The 17,966-nt window shown below is 37.2% G+C and overlaps 1 protein-coding gene across 2 annotated transcripts in view; it reads right to left on the reverse strand.

Annotated features, from left to right (window-relative positions):
* Positions 1-17,966, reverse strand: part of EDEM3 (ER degradation enhancing alpha-mannosidase like protein 3) — a 72,176-nt gene that overhangs the window by 18,130 nt on the left and 36,080 nt on the right. The window contains exons 18-20 of one of the 2 annotated variants that reach the window (XM_088153991.1): positions 15,746-15,911; positions 14,591-14,776; positions 6,380-9,153 (exon numbers count right to left, since the gene is read on the reverse strand). In XM_088153991.1, the coding sequence (XP_088010117.1) occupies positions 8,777-9,153; positions 14,591-14,776; positions 15,746-15,911 (729 nt within the window). In that variant the 3' untranslated portion in view covers positions 6,380-8,776. Of the gene's footprint in view, positions 1-6,379; positions 9,154-14,590; positions 14,777-15,745; positions 15,912-17,966 lie in introns of those variants that run through there. The other variant, XM_088153992.1, reaches the window with a different exon arrangement.

Below are 17,966 nucleotides of genomic sequence, written 5' to 3' on the forward strand. Positions count from 1 at the left end.
ATTGCTGGCTGAAGTCCACACATCTTAAATTTGCAGAGGTTGAGGAACATGGGTCTAAATGTCTGGATGGTGCTTCCTTAAATTTCTTCCTAGCAAGATCAGTTTTTGTAGGAAGGGTAAATTTCTCTTCTTGCATACGCATCCCCAGTCCTAATGCCCATCTTAAGGTTATTTGGGGATTAAAGACAGGCCACAATTTTTGGAGAGTGGCCTCGTTTTAAAACTTATGGCCAGCATAGCATCTCTTTACTGATGTGATGCCCTTTTCAAACTGCCATCTGTGATTTATGAAACTCAACTTTCACTCTCTTACATAGTTCCATTTTCTATATAAAAGTAGCCAAATGGGTTTTTAAAAGGTATTGGAACCTGGGCTGGTAGGTTTCTCATCAACTGTACTAGAAGAAGAAGAAGAAGAAGAAGAAGAAGAAGAAGAAGAAGAAGAAGAAGAAGAAGAAGAAGAAGAAGAAGAAGAAGAAGAAGAAGAAGAAGAAGAAGAAGAAGAAGAAGAAGAAGAAGAAGAAGAAGAAGAAGAAGAGGAGGAGGAGGAGGAGGAGGAGGAGGAGGAGGAGGAGGAGGAGGAGGAGGAGGAGGAGGAGGAGGAGGAGGAGGAGGAGGAGGAGGAGGAGGAGGAGGAGGAGGAGGAGGAGGAGGAAAAAGGATTTCTTGTTCTCCATAATTTAGCAGGATGGAGTGTGTTTTCTAAATGTTGTGCAAGTTTTAATGGGACTTGTGTGGTTCTATTGTTTTATTACTTGTAAATATGTGGAAAATTCTTTGGGTGGGGGAAAATTTTATTCCAAAGAAGAATGGAGCGGGGATGAGGGTGGGGACTCTAGGAGAAAAAGTAGTAGGGATTACAGTTTGATCTCTAGTACTGTTCAAGATGGGATCCACTTTCCAGAGGCATGGAGTGGCACAGTCAACCCAACCATATAAGAACCATATAAGTCCTACAACTGAATTCCTTGGGAATACACCAATGAAATATGATCAAAACTTTCCAAAGGAACTTACTGTAGTTGCCCTTTTCAACTCTGAAAACACAGAGGTTGTGGTGCTCATCTGGCTAAATAAAAGAAGGATATATGCAAATATGTACTTTATTACCAGCTGGGTAGTGCTTGTTCAAACTGAAATTTGCCTAAATTCATTCATTCATTCATTCATTCATTCATTCATTCATTCATTCATTCATTCATTCATTCTCTCTCTCTCTCTCTCTCTCTCTCTCTCTCTCTCTCTCTTTCTCTTTCTCCTGGGTATATATTCCTCTGGGTTTCCTGTCTCAGGCAAGTCTGTATTTTTCACAGGATTCCTCTAAGGTGGATAAGATAACCAATTTGCACAGTAAATGGAGTAACTGTAACAACTCTTAAATATAGAGAGGTGAAGGTGCCAAAATACCTTCAGTCAGTCATGATCTATTTATAGTCAAGGATCCAGATGTCCATTGGTCAGACAGTCTCCTCAACAGATTTTTATTTTACAAGGAAAATCACTTGTCCAACACTTTTAGCAACATTTCCAGGTTGTTGGCAAATGCTATCGTCTCAAGCTGCTTACTTCTTCCCCACCCGTCTCTAATAATGCATTGATGTGTTTGGCATTGTTATAAATAACACTTCTCACTTGGTGCCTTTTTCTGCTTCAATTTTCTCTAGGGTTTTTTTTTTTTTTTTTTGGTCGGGGCGGTGGGAAGTAAGAGGCAATCTTGCTGTGCCTGATCAATCTAGCTCGTTCCTCTGGAGAGGTCTTCCAAGACTGAAACCTTTCTATAAAAGGAGTCACCATCCTGAGGTGAAAAATACTCACCTGGCAAGACTCAGAAAAAATTTAAAAGTATATAAAAATTGCATTAAGGACATTTCTGCTTTCCTTGCTTCTGAGTAAGCAGAGCTGCATGTTTTGAATTTATAGGAAAAACGGGCGATAAAAAAATCCTTGTTTTGTGGCTGAGAAGCAGGCAGCAGTTGAAGAAGTGTAGAAAACTGACAGTAATACATTCTATCAGAAAGAGTGTAAATAATTTATTCGCTTCCTTTTAAAAATGCAATATGCAGGGCTTAGTGGAGTTTCTGCTACATTTTTCCATTATCTACTTCTTAACTAAAATTCAGAACTGAAGAAAGAAGGATAATTTAGCTGTCTTCAAAGATCCTTCACTTTGTATTGTCGAAGGCTTTCATGGCTGGAGTACGATGGCTGGTGTGGGTCTTCCGGGCTGTATGGCCATGTTCTGGAAGTTTTGTTATCTAACGTTAGGAAACAAAGCTTCCAGAACACAGCCACACAGCCCAGAAGACCCACACCAGCCATCCTTCACTTTATTACAATTACATGTAGAAATAGAAGGTTGTAGTCCTGCAACTCCTATAATACCCAGCCAGTATGCTCAAAAGGATATGGTCATTATATACATTTAGAGGACAAAAAATGGCCATAAACATCAGTAAACAGGAAGAGCTAAGAGCCAAATGTCTCACAAAAGAGTTCCAGCATAGAGCAAAGCCAGAAGCAGTCTCCATATCCTAATCTGATCCTTGAAAGGGCAGGTGATCTATAAACCATTAAGCAAAAAGGCTTTCTAAACTCATATTTTCTACATCAATGGGAGAAAAGGGCTTCCTTGCTCTCCTGTTTGTGGGCTTCTTAGATGCATCTGATAGACCACTGTGTGAGAGAATACTGACCAGATGGGCCTAGGTTTGATCCAGCATGGCTGTTCTCATGTTCTACCAACCCAAGGCAATTCTATTTTTCCTGAAGTGTTTACTTCAAAATGCAACCAAAGGTTTCAGTGATTTCCTGGAGCCAAATAGAAAGGAAAAAAAAACACTGTGATTTTTTGCATATTGATGATGTTGCACCCTACTGTGCCTCCTTCAATATGGAATGAGGAACAGAATATGGGTGTTTCATTAGTCCACTGCTTAAATATCTCCTCTTGAAACACATCAAACATAAATATGTTTTATGTTACCCTTTTGAAGTTTCAATATTTCTGCATAAATATGTCCTAAAATGTGATCTGTTCCCACACAAGGTCCAAATCCAGATAAAGAAAACTCAATTAAACAAATGAATCAAAAATATTGTGCTTGTTCATTTATTCATTGAGGAAAACGATCCAAAGCTACATATTTCAAAATACTTTTAATTTCATAAAAGGAAATACACAAAACTTCCCTGGGATCCAAACAAGTTTTACTTTGATGATCCTTTCCATTAATGCAAGCAATTGTATAAGTAATAGCTACCTCCTGATCTTACCGGAAATAAGCTACGATTCCTAGGCTCCCAAAATATCCAACATAATTTAGCCCCAGTGCCACTAATCTGAGGATAGCTAATGAAAATATACTTCAAAATCTTAATCTGTTGCAGAAAGGAGGGACAAATGTTTACTTCCTTTTCATGAACTTCCATAGATAACTGGGTGGCTGTTGCTAAAAACGAAATTCTAGACTAGGGAATTTGGGTGTTATCCAACAGCTTGTATATTAATCAGATTCCTGTTTTTGGTCTTAATCTGTAGTGCCATCTATTGTTACGTTGTGGAAACTTCATCAGCCAGTAAAGACATAAGTTAAAATGCATTGCTTGCCTAACCTATATGTGCTAATTAGTTTTTAAAACTGTAAACTGTATTTGATCTTGAGATTAAAACAAACTCCAACAGCTACAAAATGCATTGTATGGGCTCAAGAAAGGCTGCATAATTCCCCCCTCCTCCCCAGAATGTATTGTCTAGTTAAAGCCAGACAGTTTTACTGGAACTGTTTTTATAATAGATTAGACTAATTTACAGTCTAGACCATGGATGATAGAGATTTAGACTCCTATTCAGAGGCAACTTTTCCATGTTTGCAGAAGCTCTCGTTTTCTTTATAAAACTAGTATTTAGTGCAGGGGTTCCCAACCTGGGGTGCTCACACCCCGGGGGTGCGAGATGGAATTTCAAGGGGAGAGGCTTGTGTCCCTTAGTGATGAGTCATGAGTCATCACCCAGCCAGCTGCCAGTGTGCCTTGAGCACATCTTCAAATGTGATACTACTGTTGTAGGGGGTATGAACATCAATCAAACATTTCCGAGGGATGTGGGGCATAGAAAAGGTTGGGAACCACTGGTTTAAATATATCTGTATTCTAGCTCAATTCTGTTAATTTCATAAGGATTTAGCAGTTGCTTTTCCTAGAGATGACCATTTTTTTTCCAAAAAAAACTATCATTGTGGATATAGAGGAGGTATCAGAAAGGATTCATGTCCAACCAACCAACAAAATAAAGTTAAAGGTCTTTTAGTAGGTGTTACCGAGGTGCCAGAATATATATATAAAACACCAGCATCAGATAGTAAGATTACCCAAACCAGATTTCTATTAGTTTTTGGTACGATGGTAAGAAGCTGGGTTTTGCTGTACACTTTCCTGTTCCATGCTGTTACCAGACTTCATTGGCCCTCACTTTTATGAAAAAGAGAGTAAGATAGTCATTGATAGTACTTTTGGGGGAAAATGTCAAAGTGTGCTGTATAGGCTGACAGAGGGATTGGATCATGCCCTTCATTGTCACACGGGTCTCCCCACTATGGGGGTCTGCCCCACCCTATTAAGGCAGCCTGGGCCGCTGTAGCACTTTAGCTGTTTGCTGTAATCACCTTCTTTCCCTCCCCTCCGCCAAGATTTTAAAAGCAAGGCCAAAGGAAGATGGCTTCCTCTTTCTGCTGATTAAGAAACACAAGTCAGTCCAGTATTTGGTAATCAATCTGGACAGTCCTAGGCTTTCTGAAGCATGTTACCAAATTACATCTCCCAAAGACAGAAATTGGCACCCAAAACATCTGCTTAGTATTTAAAGAAAAATGGAATGGTTATTAGGCCTCAGTAAAACAATGAGGGTGCAAAAAAGGAAATGATAGCAAAAAAATGATGGATTGGCCCACAAGATCTTGATGGGTCCTCAGAGAGAATTAACTTTGAAGGAAGCCTTGAGAACATGCAAAATAAAACCTTACTCTAATTCTATAAATTTCATCCTAGATTCCCATCTGAATACTTGATGCTTACGTTGTCACAATACAGGAGTCCCTACAGTCATCCACCTTTGGGGATATACTTTCATTGGAGGACATATGACTTAATTCCTTCAGTGGAAGCCCTCTACAGACTTCAGTGCATTCCATAATTGCTTGGGACCCTTCCAAAGTATTGTCAATCTGATCTTAGCATATTGCTTTTCACTCCTTCTCTCAGAGTTGATAGCTATCTTTTGAAGGAAGCATCTATATTTGTAATTTGGATTAGTGTGTATGCACTTCATGGAATATGCACATACCTATGGAGAATACAGATTATTTTGATGAGAGTCAACTTTGTTTAAATCATTAAGTCTCAATGAGCAATTTATTTCAGCACTTTGACCAGAATATTTACATGTTTTATTAAATCTTTACAATCAGCAATTATAATCAAGTAGACAATTTTATATACAAAGATTATGTACACTTTGAGCTCAGACTTTTACATCACAGTACACAGTTGCCCTTAGGGATATTGTACACGCTTAAAATCACCAGACTGAAAAATCCAACAGTAGTGTTAACAGCACCCCTTTAGACTTTTTCATAAATTACATCATAAGAAAATATATGGCTGTAAATTGGGTTGGTAAAAAGTCTTACAAAATGTGGATGTATGGTATGCATTCATAGAATGTTTTCTCTCCATTGTACTGACTGTTGGGTAATATCATCCCTCGGATCCCTTTGCACCTGCACTAAGTAACCACGTGGAAAGATCGAGACAAAACAAGCAGGTTAAGGAAGAGCCCAGCAATAGTATTATGCCAACTTCTGCATGGCTTCCCCTTAGGTTAGAGGCATGCAAGTGGCTGACTTTCGTGCTTCTCATAGCATGTGCCAGAATGGTACTTCCAAAAAGGCTGATATGAAGATCTTAATTAGGTAACTTCTCTCCAAAAAGCTGTTTCCAAATCTAGTTAATATGTAAACCTTTTATTGTTGAGCAGGCTTATGGCTGTGATGAAGAACTAGGCATATAAAAAGGACAAGCTATATCTGAGGTAGACTACCACCTTTCAGATGCTCCTTTCTAATGGCAAGTAAATATCTCAATAATCCCTGAATCAATGAGGAAAATTCAAAGCATTTGCAGATATTTAATGGCAAGCATAACCTAACATCCATGGTATGAACTATGTATAGGGAGCAGCAGGTGTGCAAACTCATAATAAATTATCTCTAAGAGGTGGTGAAAATTTAGTGGTTGCTGTGCAACACAGACATAAATCTGTCCAAAATGCTTGGTGAAGATACTACTAGTAAATTATTTTATCAGAAACAAAATGAGCAGGTCCTGCTGCAGGGCTAAAGAAAACAGCAGCTTGGTAAATTACTCTAAATCAGAACAAATATTTTAAAAGTAAAGGCCTTCATATTCTGGACAAGCAGTATACTCCATGTGTTTTTAGTGTATTTTGTAAGTGCAAAACTCATTCTCATCTACCATAGGGCCCTAAACTATCCAAGGACACTTTAGAGAATTCTGTACTGAAGTTCTCTGAAGGAATATTCTATCATGTAAAAATCAAGCTTTAAATCTAAACACAATTTTGGGTTCATTATATGCAAATAAAACACTTTAAAAAAAGTCAAAGGACACTTGTTTTATTAATTCACTAAAAGCCACCACCATTTTCACCCAATTCCTGCAGAAGACTTTCTACCCAGGTAGCAGATTCCTAAAAACATTCTGATCTGTACATTTAAAAGGCTGTTTTACATTTTGTACAAGGACCTTTCAGCAATTTGTCCTGCATAAGTACATATATAACTGCTGTGAGAGATTGGTTTTAATCATTTACTGTATATCATTCTTTGAGACCAAGAAATAACTCTGGTGTATCAGAGCAAAAATGTAATTCATTCCAACCTCAGTTCCTGGCTCAATCAGAATATAAACCACCAGAGGTGGTTTAACTTTCAGGCCATTGCACCTGACCTTTTCCTCATAGAAAAACCCACTATTGTCACTCAGCTCTATTGGGAAATAAAATGCTGCAGTAGAGGGTAGCCATCAGTTCCCTCCAGAAATCTGCTATCCAGTCCAATATTGGATGAACGGGTTTCAGTAATAAGGAGCCTGCATGTCTCCTGGTCAGGTGTACTTGCAGTATGACAAGAATTTCCTTATTACATATTGCATGTGATCATATGATCTTTGTCAATTTTTGGAACAAATCAGTTACATGTGAAAAGGCCAAGTAGTGCACAGTGCAATATTGCTGTGTCAAATTATTTGACTTTTTGCTTCCTAAAAGTTAAAAAAAATTTAAATAAAAATGGAAGTAATTATAATTAGGCAGTCTTATTTGATTTGTTTGCTACACTCGGGTTTTTAAAAAGGATGCTAAATTTAAACTTAAGACATTTGTGAAACATGATTGCTATGAAATATTTCTGCTACAATTTAAAAAGAATCTACACTAATGACATGCAAAACGTTCTGAGTTCAAAACATTCTGCGTTCAAAATGCTCTGGTCTGAGTTTGAACAGGACTTTCCAGAAGTGTTCCAAATAAAAAGTGGGTGTATTCTGAGCGCAAAATACCTGCTATGACTTGGGAACATTTCCAGAATGGTCAGGACAGCCTTCCAATAAGCACAGATCAACCCAAGTTGAAGTCGAAAGGTTTCAAATTCAAAACGTTTTGCATATCCCTAATCTACACATGATACTCGTTTCTGCTTGACTTCATATTATGCTAAGGATGCATTATTTCTAGTTAAGATACTGGCCATTTTTCGCAGAAGGAAAACATACAAATTGTAAGATATACACAGGAATAAGATGGTTTTGATGTAAGGCCCACGTAATTACAAAATAAATTAGATCCTGATGCAAGATGATTCCGTACCTTTTCCAGAAATTGTGAAGGATGCTAGTTTGGGCTCATTTTGAGCTTGCCATTTTATGCACAACATTCGAAACCAAAATGATGGGAGTGTAGAGAGAGGTTTTGTCCCATTATCCATATACAAGTTTAAGAACTCTCCAGGTTTCTTCTTCTTCTTCTTTTGTTAACAGAGCACATTGCCTTTGGTTGATATACTACCTTGACTTGAACCAAGAACAAAGAATAATATCCAAGTGAATGGGTCATTCTTCAAAGTGATAAAATGGAAGAAGTGATAAGGAGGTACAACAGCACACTTACTACATTAAGTGGCACAAAACAATCACAGCTGCCCATTGCTTTGCCTTCATCATAAAGGCACAACAAACTCTTTTCCACCAAGTCTTCAAAAAGACTTTGAAACACAATGTTGACTCTTGAAACAGTATTGCCACACCTGCCAACTGATGGCCTCCATGGGCCAAGATGTAACACTACGACTAGCCATTCAGGCTCACCGGTGCATTAATCCCACTGCAGTCATTTCTTTGTCTCCCTAAGACTACGCTAAGCTAACCCACGACAATCTGGAACACAGGAAGAATCCATATCATTCCCTGAATGAACCTCCTGTATTGCAGCACCATGCAAAGGAACTCTGCAAATGGGTTGATTGCACATTCCCGTTTTTAAAAACAGGATAAACAAACAAACAAACAAAAAGTTCAAATTATAACACATGCTGGCTTTTGCCAATAAAAACCTGGCTGCTTGTCACAATACTGAACAATTCTTTTTGAATTTCAGGTATTAGGGCCATTATATCCTCTGTAAAGTTCACAAGCAAAATATCTGAAGTTATAGTTCATCTTTTTCCATCATTTCAAATGCTTCTATATCTTCATTCCAATCAGCTATTATTGATTCCATAGATTGGTCTTTATTACTCCAGTTATTACTGGGACTGGAATCTGCCTCAATCTTTGATTGTTCCTCAGGATGATTATCCTCTTCTGATGCTTGACTGCTACTGCTAGTTTCCTGGAATTCAGGGGTACAAGAATCTTGGTTTGTTTGAGAAAAACTACTGCTCTCTGACTCTGCAAATGAGCTCAAACCACCTTCTCCTTCAGAATCTTGAGTGACCAAGTTCAAATCTGCTGAAATGTCTTCCGTTTTCTGGTTATGAGAATCATTTTCAGATGACATCTGATCCACGTTTTCCATTTCCAAATCTTAGAGGTAAGACAAAAACAGTACTTTAAAACATCTCTAGCTTACTTCCTGCTAGAAGTACCATGCAATTCTGCAATAACATCTACTTTTTCTTAACTATGATTAACAGTGTCAAAGTTAAATTCCAAAATGCACACCTTTGAGGTTCTTCAAGTTTGCATTTGTTAGAGAAGTATTATAAAGAAATAAGTATGAATTACTGACTTGACTGCTAAAATTAAGATAATTTCCTCCTGAGGAAACTGATCAATCTAAATTTCTCTGGGACCAAATTTTTTTCCTTACCCTGAGCAACTGTTTCTGAACATATAAGCATTAAAATAAATAGCATAGCATAGCAGAATTTGTCCAATACAATTTTTACCTGTTTTGAGTCTAAATCAGTAATTTTCAGAGAATTCTAACATTAGGGTATAGCTAGAATCCTAACCTCCAGCATTATTTGGAATGGACTCCTGGATCACTGTACTAGATTCCTGAAGCTTGTAGAAGAAACTAGTGTTGCCTCCCACAAACTATGTGAACCTAAAATATGGATCAAATTTTTATGCTGTGGTATATTCTGACAAAACAGTGATGATACTGAAGAAAATACCTCAATTGGTTTCTCGGCTATCATATTTTTCTTAATGGGAGAACCCAACATAGTCAGGCATATTTCTACAATAGATATTGTACATTTCTTCTTGGATCAACCGTCAACAGCATCCCAATAACTTTTAAGCACAAACTATTCATAAATCAAGGCCTAGGTCTTTCTGACTAATTTACACTTCACTTAGTTGTAGTATTAGGAAACATCTCAAAGTATCTTCTCTCTCTCTCTCTCTCTCTCTCTCTCTCTCTCTCTCTAGGCAAAAAGTGTACAGATATTTTTGATACTTACTGCTATCAATAATGTAGTTTGGAATCATTTTATCTTTAAATATAGTTGCTGACATTCCAAAGGTAGCACAGGGAGAAGGGAAAAAGTACATGTGCATAAATCCACAAACCCACCAACTTTCAATTAAATTCATTTGTTTACTTAGCAGCTGCTTTAGAAAAAAAAGGTTTCTGAATAAGATCTCAACAGGATTCAAACAACTATTTATGTGTGTATTTATTTGTTAACTAGTTTTATAAAGCCACCCAACTTAAACAATGTTACTCTGGGTAGCATACAGCATGAAAACAACAATAAACCATTTCCCCAACCATGTAACACTAAAACATGTACAGTATATAAATATAAAATACAAAATATAGAAATGATGACCATGCACTATAACAGAAGAACCAAAAGGGGACTCCACTCAACTGGCCCCTAATGCCTGGGGGAAAAGCAAGCTCTTAATGGCTTTCCTAAAAACGAGCAGAGTTGGGGCCTTTTGTACATCAGTGGTGGGGATGGGGAATGACATTGTTCCAGAGGAGGAGGCAACCACAGAAAAGGCATGATTCTGAGGTCCCAAGACAAGATTTAAAAGAAAGGACTTGGAGCATACCCTCACTGTGGGAGCATGTGGGGTGGGCAGATGTTCTTGGGAGAAGGACCCAGTGACCCAGTCCTCTGCCATATAGGGCTTTAAAGGTGATAACCATCACCTTGAATCATACCCAGAAGCCTACTGGAAGCCAGTACAGCTCGCGGAGTAGCAGTGTTACATGAGCATAATGAGATATGCTCATAACTACCTGCGCCGCTGCATTCTGGACTAACTGAAGCTTACAGATGGTCTTCAAGGGCAGCCCCATGTAGACCGCATTGCAGTGGTCCAATTGGGAGGTGACTAAGGAGTGATCATGAGCAGGGCATCTCAGTCCAGGAATGGGTGCAATTAGTGCACAAAATGCAGTTGTACAAAGGCCCCCCTAGGCAGAGTTGCCACCTGCTTTTTGAGCAAGAGCTGTGAGTCCAGGAGAATCCTCGGATTGTGCACTAAGCCTGAATAGGGTAGTGCCACCCCATTCAGAACCAAGATGGAAACCCTCCAACTCCTGAATGGGGGGAACCCAAAACCCATAACTACTCAGTCTTGGCAGATTTGAAGGCAACCTGTTCTTCCCTATCCAGGCCCTCACAACCTCCAGACACTAGGAAAGAACCTCAACAGCTTCACTTGGATAGCTGGGGACAGAGATGTATAACTGGATATCATCGGCATATTGATGACACCTCATCCGAAACCAACAGATGACCTCCCCCAGTGGTTTCATGTAGATAGTGAAAAGGAGGGGGAGGGCACAGAGCATTGAGGCACCCCACAAAGTAGCAGCCTAGGACTCAACCACTCCCCTCCCACCAACACCTACTGGAGCTGGCCTTGGAGCAAAAAGGAAAACCAACAAAAAACAGTGCTGCCCACTCCCAATACTTGCATCCTGAAATGGATGTGACAAGGCTTTAATCTGATAACAAACTTTAATTCCCACAGAACAGAATAGGAGAAAGTTAGGATCATACTTAAGATTTACACGCATCTAGAAATGAATAGGATTTCAAACTGATTAAATTTAGCTTGTCAGAATTCTTTTCATCCTTAACAACTAGATCTAATACTTCCTACTGCCATAGCTTAAATAGGAATTAGGGTTAAGTTTCTTCTGAGTTTTATTTAAAGTAGTGTTTTATTATTACTTTTTATTAAATGCCTGTTATATACCCACAGCAATCAAAACTCATAGCCTCAACTGCCAGAAATCTTCATTGTTCCTGTGATTATGTGATAATCACTGTTCTATATGATCAATTCTCAGAAACCTCAATGGTTGTAAAATTCCTATTGATAGCCATAGCTTTTAGAAACTGTCTTTTTCATGTTATTAACTGTTTCTGGTTTTTTAATGTAATTTTATGTAACTTTATTTTATTTTTTCCTTTATTCATTGTACTCATTTACTATACTATACTTTTATGACTGCTCTTGGACTGTAAATAAATACAAACTTTATTATTACTTTCTAACTCCCCTGAGAAGGTACCAGATTTTAATATATTTAATATTCTTATATTATGAAAATATACGTTAATATAATTATTTAAATATATTTAAATAAGAAAATATTGTATGTAATATATTATTTTGTGTGTGTGTGTATAGTATAAAGTTTAAAGATAAACACGTCATTTACAATATATGAAACAACTCCAATATAAAAATTTTCTTGGCTTTGGTATCTCCATTATCAACAGAGTATCAATTAATTATGTTTCATCTTTCTATTAACACTACTATCACTGACATCAATATAGAGTTCTTCCTTTTGGAGGTGCCCAAAGTAGTTCAACAACAAGAGAATAAAAAAGACTTAAAATCAGAATAAAATTCTCAAGTATTCTATGAGTGTGTGTTAATACATTGCAAGTACCCTCCCAAACTGGTGGGATGCAAGCAACAGTATACTAGCGTGCAATACAGACTCCATCTTAAGATAATTTCTGATCAGTGAAGGAGATTATCTCCCTGCTCTTTCTCGATACTAAACTTTTCTTTGAGCTTGAGCAACCACAAGTATACTTTGAATGATTTGCTCAGTTCAAACAGAAAGTTTCCACAAATAAGAAATAGCATCAGAAAAGCTGAATAGATGGTACAGAAGTTATGCACAAATATTTATATTGTTGCTTAATTTCAGGTGATGAAATCATTAATAAATAATATCTGCAATTCAAGGTATCAATGTGCGAATATGGGCAAGGGAATACACCAATACTGTTTTAAATGCCTTACTCTGGCAGAAACTACAGTTTGAAATAGCATCCAATTATTCCCAGGAAAAAGTATGGATGGGGACAACTGTAGGTAGCTTATACAACCAAAACATACGGCGAAATCTGGAATTTAACCCATAGTTTGCTATAATCTCCAAAACCCATTTTCTATTATACATATTTCAGAATTTTCTCCAAAGGTCAACAGAGAATTTTTCTAGATCCTGGAGGTATTTAGTACATTTTGTAAGACCAAAGCTTTCCTATTAAAATTGTTGCGATAAACATTTATTTATTTAAAAATTAAAAATAATTCAACCCAAATGTTCTTCAGACTTAGAAAGAAAAACCAACAAAAACAACCCTGCGTTATACTTCCAAACTTGTCCAAAAGTTCAGCATTGCAATACTTTCTTTGCATTAGATATTTTTTAAAAAATAACAAAACATTCAGATTCAGAACGAAAAACGGTCTGCATGAAGTTGCAGTTGGTTAATTCAGGCATCAAATCCATAGGGATTTTGATGAGAATGTGCTACAGGAAAGCTTTTCTGTCCTCTAGCACTGAAAGTTTCGTGGTCTGTTTCTTGATATCAGCAAAGTTGCATTTGTAGCAACAAAGCTTGTTTGCATTACAAGCTATGACCATCTAATCTTTCTAGTATGCTTCAAAGATGTACAGATTTATTTTACTGTGTAGGACAGAGATACACTAAATAAATGCATCTTTAATATTTAACCATTTTTAAAATGATATTTTGAAGAATCTGGAATGAACATTCACTGATGAACTTTACAAGGTTCACATTCAAATCAAGAGGCAGCAATACCTTTTTCTTCTCCAATCCTACATTATATCTATCTGTGGGCCTGAACTGGCAAGCAAAAAAGTTGATTGCCACACATCATAGTACCATGGAGGGCCATAAAATCAGAAAACAGTGTAATGTATCCTCACATACATAGCTTGGAAAGAGGTGTTCTATTGATTTAGTATCCCTGGAGTTGCACAGGTAAACTTACAGTAGGCATTTCCCTACATTTCCCCAATGAACCACATGGGTAAGGCCTTACAGTGCAAATGCTTTTCTGAAATTTTCTGTTTAAAAGATACAGTTATTTTGCAATGCAGGGTAAGGATTCATTTAAGGAAACAGTATTTAATAAATAATTCTATTTCAGAAAATCTGGAATAGATTCTAATTTATTAACTTCACCAGTTTCACTTTTAATCTGTTTCTGTTTTCCTTCTCATTCTCTCTTTCTATATTCTTCACAATTGAAATTTAAGACTACAGGTAGTCCTTGGTTAACAATGGCAATGGGGACTGGAACTGCCATCGCTAAGCAATGTGGTTGTAAAGCACATCATGTGATTGAGCCACTTAGCAATGGCAGTTCTGGCAGTCCTGGTTGCTGTCATTAAGTGTGGACTGCGCAGGTCATTAAGCAAGGACCTCATGTGACCACAACTTCTGACTTCCTGTCAGCTTCCCCATTGACTTTGCTTGTGGGAAACTGGCAGGGAAGGTTGGAAATCGCAATCACATGACCCCAGGAACTCCGAGACCCGGTTGTAACTATCACTCATTCAGCGCTGTCATAAGTTTGAATGGTTGAACAAGTGGTCATTAAACAAGGACCACCTGTATAAACTCATTGGGAGAGGCTGTTTTTAATCTTAACAAAGTTATATTCTTACCTCCTTTGCTTTATCAGAAAGCAGCAGTTTTATGCTTACCTCTGTCTTTTGCTTTATCTGAAAGGAGCACTTCTACTACTTCATATGACTGAATGGCATCAAGAATAATATTGCCTTCCTTGTTGAAAAGAAACAGCATGGGGATAGTGATGTCATCTGTATTCTTGCCATCACCCGCCATTTGAAAGAGGGGAGCTGTATCACTGCTACTTCCTTCATTATCATCTAGGTAGCAAACAGAAGTTTTTCCATTAAAATTTCCAGTGGAAATTTCCATCATTTTCACCACATCCACCACATATTTACTGAGTATTTTGTATGTGTGGTAATAGACCTAAGTGGTGTACTTTTTCATGGCAGCAACCTGAAATAATCTTTAGAAAATTATTTTAACAGAAATAGGGATGACATATCCTGTGTAATCTATGAAGTAGGAATACATACAAGGTTTTTAAAGACATTTTAAAGGTATCTTTTAGGTGTTATGGACAGGTGCTGATTTTGTAATGTCACAACTTACACTGGGTAATATCAAATGCTTAGTACTGCAAATTGCTGTGAAGAGAATCCAAATCCTGGATGCACAATCAAAAATTACAGTGAGAGCAATAAAGAGCTTCTACTGATACAATTTGAACATGTATATATTTATATGTATATGTATATCTAAGCAACAAAACATAAAATAATGTGGGTTTTAACCTACAGCTTCTCATCCCACCATCCAAATCATAAGAGATGCTTTGGAAAGGGAGTACAAAGCAGTACAATATGAAATATTCCATTCTAAAAAGGAAATGCCAGCATAGCACTAAGCTAGCACAAGTCGCTAGAAATAGCCTAGGCATCTGTTTGGACTGTACCCTTGTGTCCACTCGACTGCATCTTTGCCAGCCTGCCATTTGGCTTTCTTTGCAAACAGGAGGCAAATCTATCTTGTGCCTTGCCAATGTATTTCTTTACTCCACTTGGTATACAGATCAGATATCAACACAATCTTAGTCACTGAGTAAGTTACTCAGTCAACTTAGTAGTTGTTCAAGGTGTCCTATCTGTTTCGATGTTAAACATGGGTCATTATATAACCCAAAGCATTCAGATAATCTTCTAGAGTGCAAGTTTCATACCTGCCCATAACAATTCAGAAAATATACAATGAATTACAGTATCTTTGCATAACTCTGAATAATTTACCAATAACAATGCCGCCAATGGCCCCAGCTTTTTGGATGTTCCGTGCCTTTTCAGCAAACATGCACTGCCCTCTTTGCATCAGAGCAATTTTTTCCTTCAGTGCTTCAGGATTGGTAATCTCAGAGCATCCATTATATGGTTTACTGACTGCAACAAATCCTCTTGTCTATGGAAGAGATTAGAAGCTTTAGTATACAACATTCAAGTCTGTAGAACATTTGCATTCTACCAGCAAAACATCAGAACAGCTTCCTAGCAAATATATCAAGTCCAACACAAAATTCAATATGTATAAATCCACTGAAATCAATTAACTTACACTGCACTGGAACATAGCCAGCAATTTTAACTCATTTAATACAAAATGTGTTTTCTTCATTTATAATTGTTATGCTAAATAAGAATAATTATACCAACCTTAGCAATATTTTAAAGCTGTTTTACTTTATAAACCTATCATATAGCAAAAGTTGGTATAAAATATTTTAAATTTAGCACATAATATGGTGTCGCTTAATCCTATAGTTCTGATCCAACTTAATAGACTTTTTATATTTTGAGTTCCTACATGAATTTTAAATAACCAATGAAAAACTGCTTCTTGTGATAGATTAACACTTGCCTAGCTGGTTATGGAACTGAGATAAACATATTCAACATAAATAAGATTGGAAGAAGATATGGAAGACATGACTACAATAATTTTCCTGAGTGTCTCAGCTATCTTTAGTTTAAAAGATGAACAGAGCATAGCCTCCAGATGTTTTGGGCTCTTAGCCAATGTGGCCAGTGGTGGAAGATGTTGGGAGTTGTAGCTCAACAGCAGGGTGCGCACCTCTGTTCAATACAGCTGAGCATGATATTCTTCTGGAAAAGAACACTCTCGCATTGGAATGGTTTCTACCCTATTTTACATATCACTGCTACTTAGTTAAGAACACATAACTGAGAAAGGACAGTATAAATGCAATGTATTTTTATACAAACAATATAGATGGCCAAAAGGCAAGGGGTATATGGACAACATTTGGCCCTAACGGCTTTGTATTATCTGGCAGTTTAGAATGCAAAGGTTTGAATCAGATGACCCAAAAATTAACCCTTAATTTTACTTTTCACAAGACTTAATAGGAAAACATATAAGACAAGCCCATAGTCAAATCTGCCAACAAAGAAGCCTTGCATACTAGGTTTTAAGTTAAGTATGTGCATTCAAGTATATATCTTGCTTCAGTTAAGGACTATACAGGCATGAAAACATTTTTTAGTATTTATATTGTAAACTGGATTGAATTTTCTATATACATAAGTACTACAATGAAAAATTTCCCTGGTCCAATCCAGCCTCTGGAGTTGCAAAGCCAAACATAAAACAGAATTGTTGCCAAGCAGTTATTCAACTGGGACTGGTAACCTGCTCTATTCCTTTGATTCTGTATTATAAAATCACAATAAGATTCAAAAGTTCACTCTAAGTTATAATCAAATCAAATTAAAAAACCAAACAACCCCGTATATTTGCAGCATTTATTATACTGCATAACAATCAAATGTGCTTGATCAACAACAGAACTGTGAAAATTGTTTCAAGCTCAAAATGCATGGTTCTGACTTCACAGGAGATGTTCCAAACTCAAAAGAAAGGGATCTCAAGAGCCCATATCAAGCTTGAAATATTTTGCACACTTCTAACAACAGTGAATGAGATTCCAAACGGCATCTCCAAGAAGTTGCTAGAGGAGAGGGAGAACAGAAAATGCAAAAAAAAAAAAAAGTTTCTGCAGCAGTGAACTGCTGCAATGTGCTATTCCTTAACAGAGGCAAGGATTTTCAAGTAGTTTGGACAAATCTTCTTTTTTGTCTATACTATTTTCCAAACGTTTTGGTTTCCTTATAGATGCACCATATTTTGCTTATGCTATTAATTCAGATCATATTAATACTTGTAAAACATGGAAAGAAGAATCTTACAGGGTTATTTTGTACCAATATATCACTAATTTGGGTGGTGCACATGTCATGTTACAAGCATGTGTCATCCCTGCTTCATCAGCTGTACCGGTTGCCAATTTGCTTCCAGATGCAATTCAAGGTGCCGGTTATCACCTATAATATTCATCGGGCCCGGTTATCTGAGAGACCATCTATCTCCAATAGTTTCTGCCAGCCCAGTAAGATTAGGCAAAGTGATCGTCAATTAAAAAATGTCATCTATTGAGAC

Source organism: Python bivittatus, unplaced genomic scaffold (assembly GCF_059951505.1).
Source record: "Python bivittatus isolate LINGU-HERP-01145 unplaced genomic scaffold, Pbiv_v1 ctg000700_np1212, whole genome shotgun sequence".
Classification (NCBI taxonomy): domain Eukaryota; kingdom Metazoa; phylum Chordata; class Lepidosauria; order Squamata; family Pythonidae; genus Python; species Python bivittatus.